Source organism: Zootoca vivipara, chromosome 9 (assembly GCF_963506605.1).
Source record: "Zootoca vivipara chromosome 9, rZooViv1.1, whole genome shotgun sequence".
Lineage (NCBI taxonomy): Eukaryota > Metazoa > Chordata > Lepidosauria > Squamata > Lacertidae > Zootoca > Zootoca vivipara.
Window position 1 is genome coordinate 22,094,427 of NC_083284.1, and position 13,524 is coordinate 22,107,950.

Below are 13,524 nucleotides of genomic sequence, written 5' to 3' on the forward strand. Positions count from 1 at the left end.
ATACTGTACGTTTTAACAGCTTCCCCCCAAAAAACAGGCACACACTGTCCTCTAGCCGGTCCTCAAAAGCCTGTGCAATCAGAAAAGATTATAACAGTCACACCTGAAATTGAAAGTGCCATGGTTCCTTCCAGAGTGACCAAAAAAATAAAAAGGAGGTGGGAAACCCATCAGCCAAACATTTCAGGCCATACATTATGCAAAAAGCAGCTCAATCAGGGAGAAGCAGGACTTCATTAATGTCATGGATGAAAGTCAGGTTGATAAATGGCATCATCATTTTAACCAAGGCCATTGGGAGCTCTTTCATTAGTGCTTAGGATATTTCTTAAAGCCATAGCAAAGTCAGAATCAACAGCAGAGAAGATAGGATACTGACATCCTGTTATCATAGTGGATTTATTAGAGCCAGGCTGTTCAGTTTAGTTACAAGTATAAACACACACACACACACACACACACACACACACACACACACACACACACTATCTATCTATCTATCTATCTATCTATCTATCTATCATCTATCTATCTATCTATCTATCTATCTATCTATCTATCATCTATCTATCTATCTAATCTATCTAATCTATCTAATCTATCTAATCTATCTATCATCTACCTACAGTCATACCTCTTGCAAATGCTTCATGTTGCGTTTTTTTGGGTTAAGAACGTGGTAAGCCCGGAACTGTTTACTTCTGAGTTTTGCCGCGTGCGCACATGCAAAAGTGTTCTGCATGGTTTGCGCATGCACAGAAGCGCTCTATCACGCTTCGCACATGCGCAGAAGCGCCACTCTGGTTACGGATTTTTGGGGTGCGAACGGCACCCCAGAACGGATCATGCCCGCAACCAGAGGTACCTATCTATAATCTACCTACCTACCTACTTACCTGCCTACCTACCTACCTACCATCTCTATCATCTACCTACCTACCTACCTACCTACCTACCTACCTACCTACCTACCTACCTATCTACCTACCTTTCCTACTTTCCCACTTACCAGCGTAGGGCTTAAGGTGCCTATAAATGTGACACACCAACTGCAGCAGTTACTGGACAGAGACCATTTATCTACAATGATCCATTCACTTATAATATCAAGGGCGGACTATTGCAGCCCACAGCATGGAGCCATCCCATCACACATTTTGCATTATTACATATCCCAAGGGCAAAAGGACAAGGCAGTGCAAAAGCCATGCATTCTCTATCACTGTCCTGTGCTGGTCCTTGGAGTAGCAAGGCAGCGATGCACATTGGTGGTCACACCAAGGAGAGCTGAGAGTTTCAGGGCCTCCGTGTCCTGACCAACTCTACTGTGCTCCCACTTCCTTTGGGGAGAAGGAGAGTTTCAGCCCTCTGGCCTGAAGATGGATGCTTCTCCTGCACCCCATGACCTCACGCCTCCTGTGCTGTCTGCACCATTGGAATGTGCATTACAAAACAGGCAATCACAACCATAAAGCTACAGGAATTAATCCTGTACTAACCAAGCAAGAATTAGAATTAGTGGTACATTACCTTCCTCTTGGCTTTCAGCTGCTCGTGATATTTGTCAGATGTATCGCCAGGGATCTCTCCGCCCCAAAGGGTAATTCCAACGATTGTGTAAGTGATACCCATGACAAGCAGTGGAAAACAATAGACAAGGGCGATCACAATGATGTGGTACCTGCAAGAGAGCAGAACTGAACTGATGCATCCTTGGAGAAGGACCCGGCGTACAGCTTCCAGGTCATGTGGCCAGCATGACTAAGCTGCTTCTGGCGAACCAGAGCAGCACACGGAAATGCTGTTTACCTTCCCGCTGGAGCGGTCCCTATTTATCTACTTGCACTTTGACATGCTTTCAAACTGCTAGGTTGGCAGGAGCAGGGACTGAGCAACAGGAGCTCACCCCGTTGCGGGGATTTGAACCGCTGACCTTCTGATCGGCAAGCCCCAGGCTCTATGGTTTAGACCACAGCGCCACCCACATCCCTTTTCCTTAGTCAGATCTTTAAAGCACATCTGAAGCACTTTCTCCCCACCTTCCCATAAGGCTGCCAGGGACAGATTACTCTTGTCAGCGGTCTGAGCTTCCAGAGCTGTTGAAATGTGGCTAAGGGCTGCCCAGGATTATGTATGGACCTAGGGCAACTGTTTGCCCACCTATGATCTAAGGATATGTTTGATCCTATAGGAGCTCTTTCTTGACACCCGGGATCTTCTGATGAGGGCCTGCGGTTGCTGGAGCCACCTTCCCAGCTGACATTGCATCCATGGCAACAGAAATGATGAAGGAAGGCCACTTGTTTTCCTCCTTTCCCCCCACCTCTCCACTAAGGACTTTCACTATTAATTCAAGCTATGAGCTACGCAATCTTTGGTTTGGTCCAGCACAATAGGCTATGCTCTTAGGAGGCCCACACAACAACAGCAAAGCATGCAAAAGTGCATTGCCATTTAAAGTGTGACTTACGTAAATCGCTGTTTCATGCCGCCTGGCCACGAAACGTAGCATAGAGTCCTTGCGGGCATCACGTTCGTCTTGGAAAAGAGGCACTGTGGCAAGGCAAGCAGGAATGCCAGAATCCATATGCTTGCAATTACCACTTTCGTAGCTGTGGCAGACAATCTAGGTTTCAAGGGGTCAATAATGGCCATATATCTGTGGAAACAAAATTGGCAGAAAACGTTACAAAATCAGGAATGGTGTGACTGCTTTCTCTTTCATACAATACAATGCAGGAAATGAATATGACTCTCTTGTGATGTCTCTCGCCACTCCTCAGTGGTTGGGCAATAGGATGGCTACAGTGCCGCAAGGCAGAAGATAAATAACTGAAGGCTTCAATGAGCCCAAAGTAATAACCCACAGAGGAACTGCCCAGTAAGTCGCCCACTTGATTCATTGTTCTGGCCTTTCCTCTTTCCATTTCCCCTGCAGAGGAGTGATTATGTCTTGCCTTGACATTGCCTGGGACTGGATCCTCTTGACTCAGCAGAAGCCTCAGCATGCTCCCATAGGGTCATGTGTGACACAGCTGCCCCATTCATTGGAATGTATGTGCATATGTCTGACTCATGTAATCATCCCTCTATCACAAAAAAGTAATGGAGACAGAAGATGGCTCAAATCACACTCACCAATGTACAGTGGGTGTACCAATGCCCATAAAATTACTAGAGCTCCCTGGGAAGAGGGAACTTTTTTTCTTAACATTCTTTTCTTCTTTTCTTTTGGCCTCACACGATAACTTCCCCGTTTGCTATTTCAAGACCAATATGCCTTTCTTCCTTTTTTTTCATTACCTCTGAACATTTGCACAACAGGCAGATTCTTATTCCAGTTCGTTTTAGTGTTTTTATGTATCATTTTTTATGATGTTCATAAAGCGTCAATGCCCTTTTGTGCATTCGCTCTTGTCTATGTTGCTGTTGACAGCAGAACTGGTGTTGGTGGGGCACTAAATCTAAGCGATGGAACAAGCTGTATTATTCTCAATATTACCTTGTAAATATATATGGTAGATCAGGATAGTTCAAAGGATGGTCATTGGTTCTGTGTTTGTAATCACAAGTGCCTGCCTATCTGGCTAGACTTGCCAGAGCACATAGAACTGCCTGTTGCAGGATTGTATAATAAACAGCTGTTACCCTAATCAAACTCTAACAGAGCTGAATGTCTATTCAATGTCCATTCTAGAATCTACTGGGACATTTAAAAAAAAATGAGGTGAGCAAAATTTCAGATTTTTATACAGTTAAATTAAGGGAAACCTATCAGTTTGCAGGACGCAGGTGGCGCTGTGGGTTAAACCACTGAGCCTAGGGCTTGCCGATCAGAAGGTCGGTGGTTCGAATCCCCACGATGGGGTGAGCTCCCGTTGCTCGCTCCCAGTTCCTGCCAACCTAGCAGATCGAAAGCACATCAAAGTGCAAGTAGATAAATAGGTTCTGCTACAGCGGAAAGGTAAACGGAGTTTCTGTGTGCTGCTCTGGTTCGCCAGAAGCGGCTTTGACATGCTGGCCACATGACCTGGCTTTGACATGCTGGCCACATGACCTCGGTCAATAATGCGAGATGAGCGCCGCAACCCCAGAGTCGGTCACGACTGGACCTAATGATCAGGGCTCCCTTTACCTTTACCTTTTGTCAGTTTGCAGTGCTGGTACAGTTGGGACTGGGACCAAGGCTTGCCCTTTCATTGGAAATTTATCCAATTGGTCCAAAGTATCAGTCCTGGAAAAGATGTTGAACAGCTTCCAATGGGGGTCTGTGTTTCTCCAGAGGAGGGAATGTAGCCCATGCTTTGCAGCTGGAAGGTTGCCAGTTCAATTCCTAGCATCTCCAGTTAAAGGGGGTTCAGGTGATGGGTCCGTTTCCATCACCTCAGCCCAAGACCCTGGAAAACTGCTGTCACTCAGGATGGACAAGATTGGGCTAGATAGACCAATTGTCTCTCACCTGCAATCCTATAGGAATCCTTTTCCTGTCTTGTTTCTATTGTTACATTTGTGTTTCACTCTTACTCATCCACTGTCACTCACCCCACCCCACCCCATTGCTAGGCACAATGCACCCACCTCATAAGAGTGTGCAAATGAGAACCTGGCGTGGGTTGCTGATTCTCTCTTTCCCTGGCCAGGAGATGGAAGGAGCAATGAATGAGAGGGTGTTGACCTCTAGCAACTCTAGCTCATCAAAGGGCACTAGAATCATAGAATCATAGAGTTGGAAGAGACCACAAGGGCCATCCAGTCCAACCCCCTGCCAAGCAAGAAACACCATCAAAGCATTCCTGACAGATGGCTGTCAAGCCTCTGTTTAAAGACCTCCAAAGAAGGAGACTCCACAACACCAGGCAAACAGCAATTTTTTTTTTTTTGCAATGCAGCTCCTCTGTTTTCTAACCCCAAGGAATATTATCACTTTTGTACATTCCTGTTTGTGAAATAACCTTGAATTGCAAACTGTGCTATAAGACAGGTAACCAAGAAAGATTTCAGCCCTGATTACTTCGCGAGTGAGTTATTTGAGACACATGGGTGAAAAAGCATTTCATTTGGATGAGATGATACACATTTGGGACATGTGTTTTGATTGGTTAGATGGTTATTTCAACATTCTGTTGCTGATGCATCAAGGAAGTTGTTCCATATACTTAAGGAGTGGGGAAAACACACATGCCCCAAGAACACACAATCTTTGTTTGCCTCCAGCAGTCAGTGACCTAAACTGGCAAATTAAGATTCCTATTCTTATTAGGTAGAAGAAAACAAAAGTTCCACAGACTCATTACTGCAAAGAGTGGCAGGGGAGAACTTTGTTGTGAGTTGCAGTGTGTACGCTGGAGGGAAATAAAACAAATAGTCTATAAAACGGTGTCTCGTGAAAAAAAAAGATTTTAAGAAGGCATATTTCAGAAAGAGAATCTTTTAGTACCCATCTCTTTGGAAACATCATTTGCAGAAAACACTGTAAGACAATGACTTTTTATGGAAACCCAGGAGAAATAATCAACTCAGGTTTCCCACAGTTTTAGCAATATAAACATCAAGAACATCTGTGAAATTACATTGTTTCAGTGCCAGCATACCCACAGGACATAAAACTGTGCAAGTGTATGAGGCTTGGATGTCATTTCAGGAAAAAATGAACATTAACTTAGGTATAGGAAGTAGAAAAATGTGGAAGAAAAATGCATGGGCAACCCCCTCTGCCCATCTAGTAGCCTGTAGAAGAACACATGTACTGCATGCAACACATCCCAGGTTCAATCTTTGGCATCTTAGGATAGACTGGGAAGGTCTTCTGCATGCTAGTCTATGTAGGGCTGCTGCTGGTCTATGTAGGGCTGATGCAGGGTCCATCCACGCCTCCATTTGCCCTGCAGCCTTTCCCTGGAAAAAACTGTGCTTTACTGCTGAATCAGACCAAAGGATACAGTGCTGCTGTGGCTGTAGAGGCTGATATGGGAGAGACATGTTTTGTTGCAGCTGGGGCAGATGAAGGCATCCTGTTTTGCTGCTGCAGATGCACCTGGTGGTTCTTCTCTCTGCACTCCTCCCAGCAGTTATTCCTCCTCTGGTCACAATCTGTCTGTCTGTCTCCAGGTGCTGAAGTCGTCTGCAAGGGATTCCCACACTGTGGGGTTGAGCATGCCAGCCATCATGTCATGTTTGCAGACTTCTCTGCAGTGTAGAGTTGGTCTCCCAATGAGCCCGGTGCCCGAAGCCAGCTCCGGGCATAGAACATGTCCTTGGAGATCCTTCCATCTTCCATTTTGTGGACATGACCAAGCTAGCATAGAAGTTACTGAGTCAGGAGTGTGAGCATGCTGGGAATGTTTGTTTGGGAGACGACATCTTTATTTGAGACTCTGTCCTGCCATGTGATGCCCAAAAGCTTCCTGACAGCACATGTGGAAAGTGTTGAGGCGATGCTCCTGGCAGTTATAAGTTGCCTCACGACCCACTTCCATAAAGCAGCGTGCTCAACATGCAAGCCTGGTAGATCTTCACCTTGATATCGCATGTTAGCATCACATTCTCCCATACTGTTTTGGAGAGGCGAGCCATTGCTGTAGCTGCCTTGCCAATACACTTGTCCAGGTCAGTGTTGATGGAAGATCCGGATGCTGGTTATGGTGGAACCCAGGTAGACAAAATTGTCTACCACCTCAAGCATGTGGTCACCAATTCTGATGCATGGAGTCTTGACCCTCCAACCCCACCTCCAGGATGTCCTGCAGATTCAGGAATGGGTCTAGTAGGAGGGTACCCCCTTCAAACCTGCAACTGGCATTGCACAAAGTGACACATACAGTATCCATCTTCCATTTCAATGGATCTTGCTCAGGACCTTTTCCTGATCCATTTTGGCCATGGTGATCCATATGGATCATTGCTTTTAGCCGTGTTATTTTTGCTTTAATGGCAGAAACGTTAAGCTCCCACTCATATGGAAATTAGAGTCATTTGCAGAAGAATTTTGATACCCTGTGCACCGTGTCCTCATATTTGCTATTAATACATGAACAAACTGCCAATGGAATCCTTCATACCATTTTGCTCCTTTCAGTGGCTTTTGGGGGGGGGAAGTAAGTGGCAATTATTGCTGATAAATATTAATGCCATACTCCAAGCTTCGTAGTTGTCCAGGATATGGGGAAATGATCCGCTTGTAAAATATCAGCAGTAATAAAAAAAAAAACACTTAGCATTTTTCATAGTGATCCCAGTGCGCTATTGACTCCAACTCAATTAAGCTTCTCAGGCTTTTTGTGAAGTAGGAAAAATAAAAAGATTGCTTCATTTGCTACTGTATTTGAAATTGCTATAGCATTTGAAAAGCTAGTCTGAACTTCTGGTTTCATCTACTCAAGGTTGGGTGGTGGGAAGGGACGGGGACGGGGGGCTGATTCCATCTCCTACATAGGAGAAGCAAGCAGTGTGTTTTGGAACACCATTAAGGCAGAGGCCACCAACCTTTGGGAGCACATTGCAAATGGGAGAAACTGTTGTGAAGCCACACACCCACACCCCACAAGCAAACACAGCCATCTGTTCTGTGGGTTCCAATAAACACTAGGACTTTGCAATCAATTCAACCAAATCAGTTGTGGATTGTTCTGGAGCAAGTCAGGCCCACCCAGAATGATTTGGAGCACTCCTGAGTACTCTAGAGCTGAGAAACGCTCTGTAAGAAAGCCCTGGTAGCGTGTCTCCAAAGTGTTGTAATTTCTTGTTGTTATTTAGTTGTTTAGTCGTGTCCAACTCTTCATGACCCCATGGACCAGAGCACGCCAGGCACTCCTGTCTTCCACTGCCTTCCTCAGTTTGGTCAAACTCATGTTGGTAGCTTTGAGAACACTGTCCAACCATCTTGTCCTCTGTCGTCCCCTTCTCCTAGTGCCCTCAATCTTTACAACACCATTTAACACGAATGTCAGTGTGAGGAGAATAGGAGGACTTTGCTCACGTACAACTCTAGCTTCCAATCCACAGCTAGAATCTCACCAAACACTCTGCAATCACAGTGCCTTGGAGGCGGGGAGTGAGGGGCGGAATCAAACATTAACAGTGGCTATCACAATAAAACATTGGCGCTATGCTACCTGTCTGAAACTTGGCAAGGTTTCTCTCCTCTTGGGAGGCTACCACTTCTTCAAATTTCATGCACTTATGACCAAAAACAACAAAGCTACAGCTGTTTTGGTTTCCTAATGCAAATGAACCATCAAAAGACAGAGGATCACATTTAGATCAGGCATCCCCAAACTGCGGCCCTCCAGATGTTTTGGCCTACAACTCCCATGATCCCTAGCTTACAGGACCAGTGGTCAGGGAAGATGGGAATTGTAGTCCAAAACATCTGGAGGGCCGAAGTTTGGGGATGCCTGATTTAGATGCTTTGCAAATCACATATGAGCTTGGTAAATGCCAAATCACAGAGGGGAGATATATAGCACAGATTTTCTCAGTCTCTTGCAGTTGTGGAATTCAGTCCTATGCAAGATCTGGCAAACACCATCCCTCACTCCTTTTAAACAGGCATCCAGTTCCCCTTACAGACCCATCCAGTTCCCCTTACAGTAGATTTTTAAAAAAATGAAATGTAGGATTTTCAGGATTCTAATCCATCTGTGCTAGTGGCAAGATTTACAGAATGAGTTAGCATTCATTCACACTTTCACTTGATCTGTATTTTGATTGTATTGTGTACTAATAAATTCCCATGAGTCTGAGAGTTTTTCTTGTTCTGTCGCTGTGCTTTGAGAAAACCCAGTCTGACCTGCTGAAATGAAGCTCGGTTAAGCAAAATCTCTCTTCAGATTTCCTGCGCATCTGATCAGATCTGATTCAGCAGGTGAGAGCCACCTTTTGCAAGGCACAGCAGCAGAACACCAGGAAAAGCTACAGGACCCGGGGGAGTTAATCAGTACACAATACAATAAAAATAGAGGTCGAGTGAAAGTGTGGATGTGCCTTTAGATCACATGCCTTGGTTGCTGTACCAAGGAGTGACTACTATATGCAGTTCAAGGAAGAAGCAATCTGCTAGACATGTGAGAATCAACCCAGGACAACTCCTTCTCACCTTTAGAAGAATATTTATTTATTTCCGACCATTTACAATCTACTCAATTACAATCATCTTTAAGCAGTGTGCAATATGTGGACTGATAGCAACCTAACCTGTGCCACAAAATCCACCCAAATTGCCAGTGGGATCCATGTTGGCCAGTTGCAGTCAAATCAGCAGAGAGCCCTGTGGTTTTATGATGCTTTCATGGGCAACAGAACGTTTCATCAGATGCATTAAGTTAGTTGGCAGAATGTGTACACACATTATATATTTAGACACACAGACGTTCATACATGTAAACAGTGAGCTTCAAAGGCCACAAAATGCTAGAAAAAAAATACTATGGACATTTTTATTCATATATTGTGTGCTCGCAAGTCTCCGTCTGGGCATCACAAACAATAAGAAGCTATTTGGGACTTCCAATGAAAGGTTTGTGTGGAGTGTTCCTGTTCATGGTCCCATTTCCCCATGCCCTCTCCCTGGATACTCCATTATGTTCCACTTTTTTAGGCCCACTGAGCATGCCCAGTCCTCATTGAGCTGAGCATTTTTTACTCTCTTTCTCCTTAGGGTATTTCCCACACTCCTAAATTTATTTTGTCCTTCCCCAAGCTTGCTGATATGTGGATGCCACTGTTCTAGCTAAATAAGGATTCACACTCATCTCTGTCCTTCAGAAAGAAGAGGAAGTTATGATTAGGACCACTAGCCACGATGGCTATGCTCTCCCTCCACTGTGGATGTATGCCTCTGAATACCAGTTGCTTGGAATCACAAGTGGGGAGCATGCTGCTACATTGCTTGCAGGGCTTCCCATAGGCATCTATGTAGCTGGTCACAATGAGAAGATGTTGGATTAGATGGGCTCTGCATTGCAGGATGTTGGACAAGATGACTCTTGGTATCCTTCTATGATTCTTCTTATGTTGGAACTACAACATCCCTCACCATTAGTCATGCTGGCTGAGGCTGATGGAAGTTGTAGTCCAGAATATTTTGAGGGCACTGTGTTGAAGAAGGCTGCCCTATGCTATAGTGAACCAAAGTTTACTGCCATGCCATGTGCCAAATGGCCCACTGGAGCCGAGAGCTGCCTTGCTGAGGTCTTACACCAACTGTGTCTCCTGCTTGGTCTCTTTTATTTTTTAAAAAATCCTACCAGTAGCACCTTAGAGACCACGAAAGCTCATACCGTGCCAATGACAAACTTAGTTGGTCTCTAAGGTGCTACTGGAAGGATTTTTTTTTATTTTGTTTCGAATACATCAGAGCAACCCAGCTGCCTACCTGTAATGGTCTCTTTTATGTTCAGCTGCTTGGGGCAACTCCTGTGGGGAGCCAGCCAAGCAATTATCTGAAGAGCTATTATTGCACTTGGTCCAAGTGTACCATTGCAGATCCCACGCAGAGGAGGTTTCCTGAGCTTTTGTTTTGACTGGAGATAACAGCTCCTTGAGGAGGAGAGAAAAGTTTTCACCATGGTGAACCTTAGCCTGATCTCTGCAGGCTCAGCAATGACTCATTGGCCAAAGAAGAATAGCACCCAGGTGACTGGCCTTTTATGGAGCACTAGCAAAATAAATAAATGAAAAAAGAAACTTACTGAATACTGAAAATATATCAAGGATCTGCTAAAAAGATTTTTTGTTGGATACTGACCAATAAAAATAGCTTTCCTCTGAGCATGCACACACAGAATGTTTGCCCTTCATTAGTGAATGATCACAGCCTGGTTTTGCTTGCATCAGATAATGAATTAATTCTAACACCCATCCGTGGGACATTCTTGGAGTAATCAGGAGAGCCCACTGGCGGAGGAAGAGGAGGGGGGAGCGCACCGCCCGGGCAGCGCGATCCCAGGAGGGTGCCATCGCAGCTGCCCTGCCCCCCCCCGCCAGCGCTGGGTGCCCCGTCCCCAGGACGCGCCCCAGGACGCGCCCCCGCCTGCTCTCCGCCCCCCTTGCCGGAGCATGGAGCTCCGCCACTAGGAGAGCCTGCCTCTGAGCATGCACAGAATGCACCCCTCATTGCCCAATAAGCAGGCTCGTTTCCCAAGCATTTCGCCATCTTTGGAAGTAGAGTCGTTGTTGTTGTTTAGTCGTTTAGTCGTGTGTCGGACAGACTCTTCGTGACACCCCATGGACCAGAGCACGCCAGGCACTCCTGTCTTCCACTGCCTCCCGCAGTTTCCTCAAATTCATTTGATTTTTTTAAAACTCTCATTTAAAAAAAAGAAATCAAGCACTTAAAGAAGGGATCGGTGCCCTGCTGCTTCGGACTCTCCGAGAAACCGAAGTTTGTGTCCTTTACGCAGTAAATGGCAGCAACTCAACCTACAACAGCACAACATGAAAGGCAAGCGGTGATGGCTCTCTCAAGCACGCTCCCATCCGCCCAAGCAAAGCGATGGAGCCGATCTCATTCATGAGCGGAACCCTCCGAACGTATCCAAAGGAGACTCGCACGCTTGTTAGAACGTTCCACGGCCGCCCTAGACACTCCCACTAGCCCGCCCAAAGCCACAAGTAGCTCATTGACAAAAAAGGGAGAAAAATAGCAGGAAGCGATCAATTAACCTCAACAGTTGCAAGGACGGAGGCAACAGAAAACACTATTTCTAAAATGCAGGGCAAAAACAACAACTCCTCCCACTGTCTCTGAAGAGATGGTTCTTCCCCTATGACTGCTGCTAAAATAATCATAATCGACTCGTAAGAATACAGAGAAGAGGGAGATTTGAACGGCTTGCGCAGATAGGATCGCCTGATCAGAGCGGATCCTCTGGCAGCGAGGGAGGGCTGGCAAGTATAACAGTCTGCGAGGTTAATGAAAAGGGCCGGGAAAGGAAGGGGGATAATCAGGCTTAAGAAAGAAAACGCGAAAATAAATACATTTTTACTACAGGATGACCTACTACTGTTCACAAGCTTGATAGGGAGTGTGTACTGCGGCGGAGGGGAGCCGGGAATGGCCGAAAGGGTAAGTGATGCACGTAGGTAGTAGCAATGACTAAAAGCCGAGATAAAGTGGAGCCTCCATGGACAGGCGCAGTAAACCCCCGAATATCAGATCCTGGGAGGAAGAGAAAAAGACCCAGTAGTTCCCCGCTTAGGAGAGCTTGGAAACACGTGGCCAGGCGCGTTTACAGCACCCGACGTTTGGTCCAGTTAGGGCAATTGCTGTGTTAACTTTCAAAGATGCTGGTAAGATATACATCACAATCCCTTTACCGTGTAGAAAAAGAGAGCAAAGGCATTAGGGGAGGGGGGGAGGGAAGGGAAGGGGAAGGGACAACCAGATTTTCGCGGGGACTCGAGCTGAGCAGTGACACCCAAACGGAGCGAGCGACGGAGGTTCCGACGGGGCGCGTCTACCTCTCCCGCCTGCCTTCTCCTCGCGTCTCCCGCCCGCCCCGGCCTTCCTCACCTGTCCACCGCAATGACGGTCATGGAGTAGATGCTGGCGAAGACGGCGGTGATGGGGAAGAAGTTCTGGAAGCGGCAATAGGCCTCTCCGAAGTACCAGTCTCCATGGAGCGCGTAGATGAAATTGACGATCGTGTTGAAAGCGGCCACAGAGGCGTCGGAGAAAGCCAAGTTGACCAGGAAGTAGTTGGTGACCGTCCTCATGCGCTTGTGCGCCAGGATGATCCAGATCACCACCACGTTGCCGAACACGGCCACGGCCACCACGGCGCCGTACGCCAAGGACCATAGCGCTATGCACCACGACGGCTGCACGAAGCGGTTGGAGAAGTTGGCGGCGGGCGCCAGCGGGAACGAGGCCGCCGACCAGTTCCCGGCCGTCGGGGATACGCTCTCGTTCCAGCTGCCCAGCTCCGCGCCAGCGCCGCCGCCGCCGCCGCTCCAGTTGGCCGCGGGGATCGAAGTCATCTCACCCCTCAGCGCCTTCCCCGGCAGAGAAACCGCGCGCCTTGCGCCCCTCCACCCTGGAGAGCCCGGGAAGGAAGGCGCAAGGAAAGAGAGAGGGGGGCGCGCGCCTGGAAGCGACAGCTGCGGTGGGGGCAAAGCCACTCGAGGATCCGCGACGTCCAAGTGCGCTCCTCGCGCGCTTCTCTAGGTTGCTCAGGAATGCTGTTTGGAAAGGGGGAGCGCTCCGCTGCCGGCGCCACTTTTATAGGCGTCCGTGAATCCGGCGTTGAAGCTGCTCGGCTTCATAGGCTGGGGAGAGCTCCTTCACTCCCCCTCCCCACCTTTCCATCCGCCGCGCGATCCCTCCCCTTGGCGAGCTTTGGCCAACGGCGTGCGTTTCAAGCGGTCGTCGACGATGAAGTGGCCGCGGACCAGCTCTGTGGACTGAACGGCGGCAGAAACGGAGTCTGCGCTTAGGTAATGGGAGGCTCCGGAGTTAAACGGAGGAGAGGTGCATGACCTCAGACCAAATAAAAAAATTCCTCCCAGTAGCACCTTAGAGACCAA

General features: G+C 47.3%; 1 protein-coding gene across 1 annotated transcript in view; it reads right to left on the reverse strand.

Annotated features, from left to right (window-relative positions):
• The window catches only part of TACR3 (tachykinin receptor 3), a 30,837-nt gene extending 17,859 nt beyond the window's left edge, over positions 1-12,978 (reverse strand). Inside the window, exons 1-3 of the mRNA XM_035111997.2 lie at positions 12,512-12,978; positions 2,471-2,659; positions 1,531-1,681 (exon numbers count right to left, since the gene is read on the reverse strand). Of these exons, the coding sequence (XP_034967888.2) occupies positions 1,531-1,681; positions 2,471-2,659; positions 12,512-12,978 (807 nt within the window). The remainder of the gene's footprint in view (positions 1-1,530; positions 1,682-2,470; positions 2,660-12,511) is intronic.
• Between the last annotated feature and the right edge of the window lie 546 nt (positions 12,979-13,524).